Source organism: Pongo pygmaeus, chromosome 16 (genome assembly GCF_028885625.2).
Source record: "Pongo pygmaeus isolate AG05252 chromosome 16, NHGRI_mPonPyg2-v2.0_pri, whole genome shotgun sequence".
NCBI lineage: Eukaryota > Metazoa > Chordata > Mammalia > Primates > Hominidae > Pongo > Pongo pygmaeus.
Genome location: NC_072389.2, coordinates 61994514 through 62008275, shown reverse-complemented (window position 1 = coordinate 62008275; position 13762 = coordinate 61994514). Strand labels below are relative to the sequence as shown.

General features: G+C 33.9%; 1 protein-coding gene across 10 annotated transcripts in view; it reads left to right on the top strand.

The window, feature by feature from the left end:
* ZNF280D (zinc finger protein 280D) overlaps positions 1-13762 on the top strand; it is a 102523-nt gene that overhangs the window by 66516 nt on the left and 22245 nt on the right. For 4 of the 10 annotated variants that reach the window (XM_054451084.2, XM_054451081.2, XM_054451082.2 and 1 more), the window contains 2 exons: positions 7157-7219; positions 11127-11245. In XM_054451084.2, the coding sequence (XP_054307059.1) occupies positions 7157-7219; positions 11127-11245 (182 nt within the window). Of the gene's footprint in view, positions 1-7156; positions 7220-11126; positions 11246-11395; positions 11433-12028; positions 13140-13762 lie in introns of those variants that run through there. The other 6 variants (XM_054451080.2, XM_063652645.1, XM_063652648.1 and 3 more) reach the window with 3 other exon arrangements.

The window sequence follows — 13762 nt, the reverse complement described above, 5'->3', positions numbered from 1 at the left end:
AAGATTTTCAGTGGAGTCTGTTTCTCTTTCTGTATTCCAAGTGTCTTTTTATCCATCTGTCAGGCCATCTGTACTTGCATCCATTCAGTGAAAATGAGACACCATTCCACTATGATGCCACTTTTGGAATTCTTTTTCATTAATTCATTCAACTTAGATTATTTGAGTACTTAGTATTTACACTATGTTAGGAAAAGCCTTCAGAGTCTGCATTATTTTCATTTTTAGATCTCATTAGGGGAATACTTTATTCCTTCAGAATGGGTTTGTATTTTTTTTTTAAGTAGGCAAAGGTTGTTTAGATATAAACCTGAGAGTTTGCTTATTCAAAGTAAGTTTGTTCAATTTTTTTTAAAATTAGAATTAATGTATTATAAGTGACTTTCTTGCAGATTACACATGACTTCTCTGTTACTTGCTGGTCATTATCAACTACTGCTTTCAAGGATTCTCCTACCTTTCTTGGTGGCTTCAGCACTTCTCTCAGTTTTTCCATGTCTTCATGATTGGCCTGGCCTCATGGTGTCTTGCTTCTTTAGTGCCAGCATTTCACATCAGCTGTTAAGTTCATATACTGTCTTTTTTTTCTTGAAACTACAGTACTATTTAAATCTCTTCCTATAAACTGTTCATTCCTTTTGGATTTCCATTACCCCATGATGTTCAGGGCTTTGACTCCTTTTTCCAGCCTAGTAGCACCCATCTAATTTTGTAGTCAACCTTACTCTCAGGATCATCTGTTTTGATTGTGGCTTTTTGTCCTAGAATCCTTTACATCTTTAGTCATGCTCACTTGGCATAAAGGCCAAGGTAAGATTTGAACCTCTTCTCTTTTGAACTTTCTCTGTGCTCACTTCTAGACTATCGAATGGTCCTTGATTTAATCAACTCTGATTTCAAAAACTTTAATTCTGATTAGGTCTTTTTTTTTTTTTAAAAGACCTCTTTATTTTTACCTGCAACATTTGTTTAATCCTTCTTCAGTACCCTAAAGGTTTTATTTTAGTTTCTGAGTTGTTAATTTGGCCTGTTAATTAATTAGTCAATTGTGGGTCATCCTTTTTATTTTTCCTAAAATCAACTCTTTTCAACCCCACATATTTTTCCTGTTACCTTCAATCAGATATTAATCTTAAAAATCTAACGTGTCACTTCCCCATTAACTGTCCTTTCTCCCCCAGTTCACCATGACCATATTCAGTTAACTTGGATCTTCATCTCTTTCTCTCTATATGGTTCCTTCTGCTTACAAACATTTTCAGGTATTTAAAAAATTTTTTGGAAGAGGACAGTTTGTCCCAACTGCCTGTTTTCCTTATTTCTTGTCTTCCTTTTTACCATTAACATTTGTAAAAAGTGTTTGCTACCAGCTTTATTGTGATTCATTTCTTTACCTTTTGAGTATTGCCCCCACCTACCAACTAACATTGCTCTTTTAAAGATTATCTGTTATGAACATATCACCATATTTAGTCACTGTTTTTCATTCTTACTCCTCTGTAACTTCTTTAGAGTATTTGACATTGTTGTCACTCACTTTTTAAAACTTAATTTGTTTAATGTTCCTGACAGCCATGTGAAATTAATTAATTTAAAAATTTTTATAGAGACGACTTCATATTTGTGGAGTACATGTGAAATTTTGTTACAAGCATACAGTATGTAATAAACCCAGGGATATCCATCACTTCCAATTTTATCATTTCTTCATTTCTTCTTTTTTTTTTTGTGAGATGGGGTCTCACTCTGTCACCCCAGAGTGCTAGGTGGTGCAGTCAAAGCTCACTGCAACCTCAAACTCCTGGGCTGAAGTGATTCTCCTGTGTTAGCCTCCTGAGTAGCTATATAGGTGTGTGCCACCATGCCCAGCTACATGTATCATTTCTTTGTGATGGGAACATTCAAAATATACTCTTCTAATTAGTTTGCAATATACAAGAAATTCTTGTTCATTGTCATCACACACAGCTCTTAGTGTCATATGGAATTGAAAGCTTCCATTGCCACTCTTAGGGTTTGGTAGGTCTTTTTGTCTTTTTCTCAACCTCAGTGGTACCCTTGCTTCCCTCATTGCATTAGGTGCATCCCACTGAATGGCAAACTCTTCTCTGCAGTGTTGATTCTTGTTAGAAGTTTGAGGTTTATATATACAGAAGCCTAATTTTCTCCAAAGCACGAGAACTTTTAATTCCTATCCTGTAGTAACTCTGTAGCCTCTCATTGGTCTTTTTCCCTTTGGTGTCATACCTGCCCCAGTCCATCCCTGTAAGTTGGTTAATGTTCCACAGAGTATAGTTTCTTCCATATTAATTTTCTTTCTTTTTTCCTTTTTTTTTTTTTTTTTTTTTTGAGAAAGGGTGTCACTCCAACGCAGGCTGGAGTGCAGTGGCTCCATCACAGTTCACTACAGCCTCAACCTTCTGGGCTCAGGTGATCCTCCCACCTCAGCATCTCGAGTAGCTGGGACTTACAGGCATGCACTACCATGCTCAGATAATTTTTTTGTTGTTGTTGTTTTGTAGAGATGGGATTTTTTCCATTTTGCCCAGGCTGGTCATGGGCTCTTGGGCTCAAGTGATCTGCCTACTCTAGCCTCCTAAAGTGCAGTGATTATAGCTGAGCGCCCCCTCTGCACCTGGCCCCATGTTTGTTTTCTACAGTGACTATTCTGTATTCCTTGTTAGTTCCCAGAATACCCTGTTCTTTCCTCTCAGTTTACCTTCTTTTTTCAAGTGTCTGATCACCATAGCCATTACTTTCTTTGAGTTGTGTACTATTCATCTATTTTGCCTTTTTTTTTTTTTTTTTTTTTTTTTTTTTTTTGGAGACAGAGTCTTGCTCTGTTACCTGTCACCCAGGCTGGAGTGCAGTGGCGAGATCTTGGCTCACTGCAACCTCCACCTCCCAGGTTGAAGCGATTCTCCTGCCTCAGCCTCCCAAGTAGCTGTGATTACAGGTGCCGCCAACATGCCTGGCTAATTTTTGTATTTTTAGTAGAGATGGACTTTCACCATATTGTCCAGGCCGGCCTCAAACTCCTGACCTCAGGTGATCCACCTGCCTCGGCCTCCCAAAATGCTGGATTACAGGCATGAGCCACCGCGCCTGGCCCTATTTTGCCTTTTATTGTATTTATTTGTGTTTGTATTATCTTCTAGAGAAGAAGGGGGTCTTTGTATTTATCATATCACCTAGCACATTACAAACTGCAGGTGATAGTCATTATTTGTTTTAATTATAAAAGGTCCTAAATAAAATCTCAGAAGGTGTTCAAAAATCTTGAAGCAGTTGGAGTATTGTTTGAGTAAGATCCTTTCAAAGAAAAGCATCATTAAATGTGTAATTTTTAATTTTTTTAAGCAGCATTTTTTAGGTTCAGTTCTTTAAATTATTGTACCTTATTGGCTTATAGCTTTTAGGTAGTAATAGAAATTATCTGAAAAATATGCATTTAAATTGCTCTATAGTGTTGCTATTATTCCTCAAAATGATGTATAAGAAACATTTTTCTTTACATAAAAGAGAATTAAGTTAACATACATAAGCAATATCTCTTTTTTGTAGCAGAGTTTTATTATTTCAACCAGGTTCATGTATTTTATTATGTACCTACTAGTAAGGTATTTAATACAATTTGATAAGAAGTATGGCAAGCTGGGGGTGAAGAATCAAACAAGTCTGGATTTGAATCCAAGCTTCACTGTATATGTGTGGAACTTTGAACAAGTTACTTAATCTGACTCTCAGATTGCATTTCTTGAAAAGAAAGTTATTGTGATTATTAGAAAAACTGTATTAAAGTGCTTAATAACAATTTGCACTTAAGAGATACTCAAGTAATGATAGCTATTAATTTCTAAGTTGTCATTATTAGGATTGGGGGAGTCCTTGATTGTAATTTTCACAATTTAGAAGGGGAAATAAATTTACCTAGCTTATTGTGATAAACAAATGACTGTGAAAGTACAGAGGAGGTAAAGATGAAATCTTTAAACAAGAAATAGGGGAAGATTTTCTGTAAATTTCACTTAGGCTTTGAGGGATGATTTTTAAAATTTCCAAGGAAAAAGAAAGCTAGTATAAAAATTTGTTTCTTACACAGTAGGTAAGACAGTACTGAATTTTAAAAAGATCTACTTGACTTCATTATAAATTTTACATAAATTTATTGACACTAAATGATAATCATAGGACTAGTTAGACTATTATTATGTCTTCTGCCTACAGTTTTCCCCCATTTTTCCAGTTCATCCTTTCTTTTGCTGTAGGCAAATCTGGGCAGGTCATTCTTTGGCCTAAATCCTTTCCTAACATTGATAGGATGAAGTTCAGATTTTCTGGAAAATATAACACCTTTCCATATCAAATTCCTAACTACTTTTCAACTCCTTCAACTCCTTTTATTCTCTTGAAAATCCTTCTGTATCTTCACAGTTACTCTTTGCTTTGCCTGGAAGTGAAGCAGTAAGAATCTTCTAACTGCAGTGAACTCCTAATTGTTAGCTGGCTTCTACCCCATCTGTCTGCAGCTTTCCTTCATTCAACCACAAACTCTGTATGTGTCACTATTGACTTTTATCTTGTGTTAATTATTTATGAACATGTATTCATTGATTTAGCAAATATTTATTGGGCATTCATTCTGTGCCGTCCCCTCTCTCGCCCAAACACTCCCCCCAAGCAACCATAAACTCTAGGGCAGGCAGCTTGCCTTTGTTGTTGTATCATCAGCCTCTAGCCTAATGTCTTAAAATTGTTAAGGAAATTGTTCCTTTTGTGTTTCTTAGAAAGTAAGGTTGTTACTTATATGGAATCAAGATTATGAAGAAAATATGATTAGAGGAGGTTTTTGACCTCAGTTTTCTTGAGGTATAATTTATACACAATAAAATTCACCTATTTTTAGAGAATTGCTTAATGAGTTTTGATAATTATATACTGTCAGCTAACCAGGTAAGGGATTTTTTTTTTAAATTAGGTTTTAACATTATATTTTTACTATATTGTAATAAAAAACCTTTCTTAGATTTATTTCTATATTACTATTACCTTTATGGAGAGCTAATAGGAAGAAGGGTAGTATTTTTTTTCCTTTTTATGTGTGAGCTGTGAATTCACTTTTCCCTTCCTGTGATACACAAAACTATAAGTATGGAATTAAATACAGAGAAATCAAACAGGTGGTAGAAATCCCTTTTTATAGATGAGAAACTCTAATAAAACAATTCAGGTAACTAAAAATTTAAAATGGTCAACATTATGATATGGTATAAGTTGTAGACAGATGCAGAGGCTATCAAAAGACCCTGTACTGTAATATTTTCTCTCCTCTTATATTTAATAGATAAATAAGCCAAAAATAGTCTCCTTGTTTGAAGAGAAAGAATAAAGAGCTTTTAAATCTCATTTAAAAATAACTTATTTTGGTTCACATGTTTTAGTAATCAAACAAAATCTTGGACTTATTTCTCTGAGGAAATATAGTTGGGTATACAAGTTTTTGCATATAATTTCAGGGCTTTCCAACTTCCCAATGTACTCTTCTAACAAAACTTTGTTTTTGTGATACCATCTTAAATTTGTAAACTCTAATAGTAATTACTCCTAGGTTGAAGAAATGACTATTAGAAATCTGAGGATATTTTCTGGGGATTATAGCTAGTGACACATACAGAGTCTGTGATTGCATGAAGGAAAGCTGCAGATAGATGGGTAGGAATATATGTATATATATATTTTTTCCTTTTTTTCCTATACATACATGCGGTTCTGGGGACAATTACCTTGTATCTGAGAGTAAGCATTGACCCAGGTGTGTTGGCTGCTGTTTCTTAAGCTTTAGCGTATGTGTGAATCACTGAAAATGCTTGTTAAAGCAAATTCCTGAGCTCCTCTGCCCTTTGTAGGTTGAGGGGTTGTCACGGGGGATGGGGTTGTTGGTGGGGGAAGACTACATTTTGAAATACAGTAGTCCCCCTTATCTGCTGGGGTATATATTCCAAGACCCCCCAGTGAACGCCTGAAACTGTGGATAGTATTAAGCTCTATGTGTACTATACTTTTTTTTCCTATACATACATATGTATAATAAAGGTTTATTTATAAATTACACACAGTAAGATAATTAACAACAATAGAACAATTATAATAACAATATACTGTAATAAAAATTATATGAATGTAGTCTGTCTCTCTTAAAATATCTTATTGTGCTGTATGTGGGTAGCAGAAGCCACAGAAAGTGAAACGTGGATAACGGTGGTGAGGAGGGACAACTGTAAGCTGTTAGGTGATATTTATGCTTTTGGTTTAATACTGGCTTTCTAGTACAGGAAACTTTCCTTACTGGAATTAAAAAGGGTATGTAGAAGCTATTATCATGGGCTACAAAATTTGGTTAGTTTTCTTTTCTGTGCTTAGAGGAAACATTGTTTTAACTCATGAGTTCCTTTTTTTTTTTTTTTTTAATAAAAATCCCTCTACTAGAAAGCCAGGCTTGGTGGCCTCCCTCTGTAGTTTCAGCTACCCAGGAGACTGAGGCAGAAGGATCACTTGAGCCCAGGAGTTTGATTCCAACTGGGCAACATAGTGAGATCCATCTCTTAAGAAGAAAAAAAAGCCTACTAGTAATTACAAGGAACACTGTAAATGTTTGAATTTATAGATGGTAAACAATGGCATTTAGCTCAAGTTCTGTTTACTTCCCAGATCATTTGGATCCTACCCCACTCCCCCTACACAAACGTTAAAATTGGAGAGTAATAAAAAAGAATTACTATTAATAACTGTTCATATTATAGCACGTGTTATTAACAAAAATTTAGAATTGTTTTCAACTCTTAGTAAATCAAAATATTTAATTTGATGCTCTTTACATTTTCTTAATTCTCAGTATTTCCTTTTTTAATATAATGGTAAGGTACAGTGCTAACCATCTAAGAATATGCCTAGGAAAATAGTGTCATTAGAATATAATAGGTAAAATGGAATATTAGATAAAATATTGAATTAAATGGAAGTGACAGGCATTATTTTATTATTTACATTATAATCTTTCATTAAAAACTAGAAACTTAAGTATGGACTTGAAATATAGTTATAAATTAATGTGACTTATTGTATAATAAAGTTTTTACAATCTCTTTTGTTTCTCCAGCTTTCATAGTAACCGTCCAAGCAAAAGGTTTTGTATTTTTAAGAAGCATTCAGAAAATCTCAGGTAACTAGTTGATCTTTTTTTTACTCTTTCTATTGAAAAATTGTAATGACTTAAATTTTTTTTAACACAACAGCTTTATTGAGGTAGAATTAGCATACCATACAATTTATGTGTTGACAGGTTTTAGGATATTCACAGAGTTCTGCAGCAATCACCAGTTAGTTTTGGTACATTTTTATCACTCCAGAAAGAAACCCTGTACCCATTAGTGGTCATTCCCATTTCTCTCCAGCGCTCCCCATCCCTAAACATCAACTAGTCTACTTTCTGTCTGTGTAATATTTGCCCATTCTGGACATTTCATATAAAAAATGATACATGATGTGGTCCTCTGTGACTTCTTTCATTTAGCATAATGTTTTCAAGATTCATTTATGTTGTAGCATGTATCAGTATTTCATTGTTAAAAATTGCTGCATAATCCATTGTAAAGATATATCATAGTTTATTTATTTAGATTGTTTTCATTTTGAGGCCCTTATGAATAATACTACTGTGAACATGTGTGTGCATGTTTTTGTATGGACATGTATTTTTATTTCTCTTTAGTATATACTTATGATTGGAATTGCTGGTTTGTTTGATAACTCCATGCTGAGCCTTTGAGGAACCACCAGACTGTTTTCCAAAGTAGCTCCACTATTTTACATTCCCACCAGCAGTGTTTGAGGGTTCCAATTTCTCCACATATTTGCCAACACTTTTTATTATCTCTTTTTGATTATAGTCACCCTAATGGGTATAAAGTGGTATCTCATTGTGGTTTGCTATAACTTTTTTTAAACCTGATGTTAGGGTACCTAATTTGAAAATATAAATGATTGCTACTGAACATTAGAGAGTTGTGTTCATTGTGTTCTTAGACCAGAAGTATGATTAGCCATTGTTCTCTTGCTGAATTTATTTCAGGGGAAAGGTGGTGTCCAGAGGAAACCTTGATGCATTTGCATTGTAAAATGAGAACAAAAATAAGGCTCTCCAACAGTATTTGAATATTAAAAAGATAGCTAAGCTATCTGGTAAAGGAATGAACACTTTTTTAGTTTTGAAGTAAATTTCCTTTAACCACTGGAATTCTTGAAATCAGTATATGATTTTTATAATTCTTATATTTTCTTTTGAAAATAAAGAGAATTGTACAATTTTACTATACAGAAAGAACTGTCAATAAAAGGCATTGATAGTTATCTTTGGTTATACCACACACTTAGAATCCACTGAGCGCTATTGTTTCCTATTCTTCTGATTTCTTGAACTTTGTTTGTTTATTTTATGTTGCCATTGCTCCTTGAAATGTCAGTGTCTTTGTTCCACCAAGCTGATCTGTAGAGATAAGTTTAGCCAATACTTATTTTGATGCTTTGGATTAGTGGAAAATGTAGAAGAGGGGATGGTATGTCTCAGGACCTTTGCATTTATTATTTCCTATGCCTAGTTTGCTTTCCCCCAGATATTGTATGGTTAGCTCTTTTGTCTCCTTTAGGCCTCACTTTGATTGAGTGAGTCTTTCCTTGACTACAAAATTTAAAACTGTATCCTCTTCCCTTTGCTTTATCCCAGCATTCCCTATCTCCTTTTTATGTTTTACTTTTCTCTAGATCATCTAACATACTTTTATTTTACTTATTGCCTGTGTTCTCTCACTACATGGTGTGTGGTTTGGTTTTTTTGTCTATGCCTGGCACATAGTAGGCACTCAGTAAATATTTGTTGAATAAATTAATGTCTATATTGAAAATGATGTACGTGGAAAATAGGTCCCATCTGTGATGTTAGACTAGTAGCTCACAGGGAGAGAAAATATCATTCAATTTTTAAAATGTTAATACTACTTTTAAAATATTTACTGAAGCTAGGGAAATAATTAAGCTACATTAGATGTTACCTTTACTAAAAACAGTTACAAGAGTGAATATGGTTTTATTGCATTCTAAGAATGAGAGTTTAATTCAGTTTTTACCTCATTGTTGTCAAGCTCAGTTGTGTGTTTAGTTTCTCAATGAACTATGTGATTTTAAAGATCTGGGATGTTTTTTCGCTAAACTTGGGTAGTCTCAAATTGAAAATTGTTCAATTTCTGTGAATGGAGCTTAGCATATTTATAATTCTATATGACAATGATTAATGTAATTATTCTTATTGAAATAGACTATTCATTCCGTAACTATTTATTATGTATCTGTCGTGCACATAAAGTAGCAGGTCCTGTAAAGATGACAGTGATGAAGCAGTGTTGGAACCAGCCTTCAGGGAATGCACAGTACAGTTTATTGGGTGGGAGTTAAGGTGTGAACATAAATAACTATGAATTTTAATAAGTGCGATGAGAGTTATTTCAGAGAGGAAAAATATTACAGTTCTTGTAGTGATCTGGATAGGTATTAGGCCTACTTGGCTTTAAAGGATGGGTATTGTTTCTACTGGTAGAAGAGGCACGGGGCATTCTAGTTCAATAGACTAAATTTTTTTCAAGAGTTCTGTTTACAATTCAAATTACTTTAGGCAACTTAACATCATTTGTACATTTAACATAATTGATTTTCTTTTAAATAGCACTTTAAATGCTTGGTGTAACAAACTCCCAAGTGCTTAACTCTTATAAGAAATTAAACATATAGTGGCTAAGTTATCTGAAGCATTTTAGTATTTTTACAGGTTTAATATTTTAAAACACCTTTCAGCTAAAAATCACACAAGTCTAAATGTATTTTAAATTAGAATCTTAATGTACTTTATGTCAAGTATATTCAGATACTTCAAATAGCAAATGCTAAGCAGTTAGATCCAGTGAGGACAAAAACTCTTCCTGTACTCAAAAATAAAGTATTGATAACTAGGGAATTGTTTCCTAACCTCTTTAAAAATTTATAATAATTACACATTTCATTTAAGAACTACAGCACTCAGGCCGGGTGCGGTGGCCCACGCCTGTAATCCCAGCACTGGGAGGCCGAGGCAGGCTGATCACAAGGTCAGGAGTTCGAGACAAGCCTGACCAACATGGTGAAACCCCGTCTCTACTAAAAATACAAACTTAGCCAGGTGTGGAAGCATGAGCCTTGTAGTCCTAGCTACTCAGGGGCCTGAGGCAGGAGAATCGCTTGAACCCAGGAAATGGAGGTTGCAGTGAGCTGAGATCACGCCACTGCACTCCAGCCTGGGTGACAGAGTGAGACTCCCTAGTTCACAGTGCTGAGATGATGAGGAACTCAAGTTTGTGGATTTTAGTATTTTATTAACTACTTTAGCTAGTTCAGTGTTAAGTAAGAATAATACCAACCTTGATGGTTGTAGTGAGAATCAGATGAAATAATAAATGGGAAAACTCTTGACACATAATGTACAATCGATGGTGGCTAAAACATGATCTGTTTTTAAAGCCTTCCCATTTTTCTTCTGATTTTATCTCCAACTGAATAAAACACCAGATTCTAAGTAAGCTCCATTCGAGCATAGACAGTACTATTTTTTGTTCACCATTATATTCACAATACCTAGTAGTACAGTATATATAAAAATAGCTCCAGTAAATATCAAGTGAATGAATACGCTATCTTCACTTTGCAGATGCGTGGGAGGACAAATAGAATGTGACTTGCCTAAGTTGCACAAGTTGGTTGTGGAGCCAAGACTGACTCTAGGTCTTCTGACTCCTAACTTTTAACAATTGGTATGACAGGTAAAAGTATAAAATAAATACTTTCTGTAAATAAATGGTAGCATAATTTGGACATGGCTATGTCATTTTCCAGAGAATAATTTCAGTTTGTATCAAATTTATATAACAAAAATGGGAAGTTATAGTTATGTATGGCACAAAAAGCAAATTATGGAAAAATAATCATCAAACTTGTAAATGGATTTTCATAAAAGATAAAAATCTTTTTTTAATGCTTTTTTTTTTTAGGGGCATTACTCTAGTGTGCCTTAATTGTGATTTCCTAAGTGATGTTTCTGGCTTAGATAATATGGCTACACACTTAAGTCGACATAAAACTCACACTTGCCAAGTGGTAATGCAGAAAGGTACGTATATGTAACAGTGCTACTTTAGATTTTTGACTTTTATTCCAGTATTTTTGGTCATCCACAATATGGTCTCTTTACTAAATCGTTATTCTCACTCATCATATTTCATATGCTGTTGTAAATGTAAAACTTTTCTTCTAATTTCAGTTTCTGTTTGTATTCCAACTTCTGAGCACCTTTCTGAGTAAGTTTAATTTTTATTCAGTGCATTTTACTTTGATGGATTTTAGCACTATTGCATTTTTAAATGTATCATTAATACGAATGAAAAGTATTAAAGTATTTTGTTGTTGTTTTTTTTTTTAAAGCTGCTTGTTGAAATAGGTTCCTGCTCTATGGAGCTCGTGACCTGGTGCAAGACAAGTTGGAATTTCCTAAGTTCAAAGTTCTGAGATGTTTTCTTACACAAAGGCAGTTGAGCAGCCAAGTTCATGACACTAGCTCTCATTATTCAGCTCTTTTCAGCTTTCAAATGGGACTAGATTCTTATTCCACCTTATCTTTGTGTCAGGTTGACATATCTTAACACATTTTTTTTTTCTCCAGTTTGCGCTATCTAAAAATAACGTTTGTTGCTATGGTCTTTTCTTTGCTTACAATAATTTTTGTTTTTCTCTGCTGTACTTGCCTTCAGAATAATAGATTCCAAATTATATGGCTGTTTGTCTTTTGTCTATTTGTCTGCTTTCTTAATTTCTTATACGTCTTAAGTTTTAGGCCAGATAATTGTCTTTTTCCTCATTCGTTGTCTGTCATTGTGCTATTTTTCTTATTTTTCAGATGCAGAAGCAGCCCAGAGATTTCAAAAAACGTCCAGGGTATACCTGGACAGTGTCCCCCTTCGATGGACACAACTGATGCCTGTTCTCTCTTTCCAAGGAATGTGAATAATTTGACTGTGGGACCTGCTCTTAGGTTGTGGCCTCAAGAAATCAGATCTTGGGGAGACTCCCTTTCTACATGGCTGGCCTCCCATAAGGCTGATGTTATTTGGCCAGAGATGGCTTTAAGGCCCACCAAATTGAGCATACTTCCCACTGGGGGCTTTGGCTTATGATTTAAGCTTATGAGTCAGTCATGACCAAGAAAAGCCCATCAAACCACTGCTTCAGCATCCAAGTTGAAGTTTAGTCATTTTGGCTGCTGCCTTTAAATCTTTCTCTAGCATGAATGCAGTCCAAGGAATATAAAAACTCTAGTTGTTAGGAAACCATGGCTACTTTCATATCCTTGGAACAACAGGTCTCCAAAATTATGTTCCAAAATTGCAGTTATTTTTACTGACATATAAAATCTATTAACCAGTATTAATTCTGTAATTTTTTAACAATACCAATTCTTGCATTTTGATTTTTTAAAAATTAATTTAATAGCTTGGTTTTATGTTCTCAAAATTTATTAATGTCTATTTTATGATGTCTGTTTTTATATTATATTATTTAAAATTTGTTTAGTGTTTGTTTTAAGAACTCCAAGAGATTTCTTAGAATTCTCTACAGATTTTATGTAGCTGTCTATTTGTAGATTTTAAATTTGGCTGTTACTAAGCCCATTAAACATTATTAGATACTCTGTCCTATTGGGATTATTATTTAATATTACCTTAATTGTGAGTTCTTAGGTGTAAAGAATTGGCAATACTACTTGCAGACCTTAAGAGCCAGTTTTAAAGTTACGTATTTGTGTGTCTAAGATGTAATGTCTACTTAGCCATTAATGTAGCTCCTTTGGGTAAAGGTAACATGTTAAAAAACATACATATGGTAACCAGTAATGCATGTATTTCTTTCCTTTATATATTTTAAATTTGTCATGTGTTTATTTTAGTTACATTGAATATAGATCTAAACACTTTTTATACTATTATCCTTTTAATAAAAATTATATTGTTTAAGTGCCTCAGGAATTATTTGCTAATGAATAAAGGGTGTAGATTTTATCTTATAAATAGGAACATTGCTCTCATTGTTATATGGAAGCCTTGTTACTTGGCTGCAGACAGTGCTATATCTACTTAGTATATCTTGCATTTTTTTTCTTGCAGCACAATGAAAAGGTTACTATACTCTACTGATTTCTTAAATTTTAAAGACTAGCAAAATGCCTTTTGTGAACTTAATAGCCATAAGGATAGGCAGGCCAGTTTAGATGACCAGTTAAAGCCAATTTAGAGGACCACATATTATATGATGTGTTTCTTGCAATTAATTATCAAAAGAGTTGAATCTAATAGTTCTGAATTTCCAAACTAATTTATATTTTAAGTGAAAGGTTTTCCAAAATCTCCACAAGTGGTTTGTTTCTTAGTAGTGGACTTAGTGATATACTAGGTTTTTTTTTCCCTTATTTGTCTCTAGGAATTTTTGTTATCTACTCTCTCTACCCAGTTTTTAAAAGTTTATCCAGAAAAAATAACTTTTTCCATTTTTAACATTAGTTCATTTACAGATATTCACCTTACCTTGGTCATAGTTCAAAAATAGGGTAAACCACATTGTTAATATAGTAATGTAG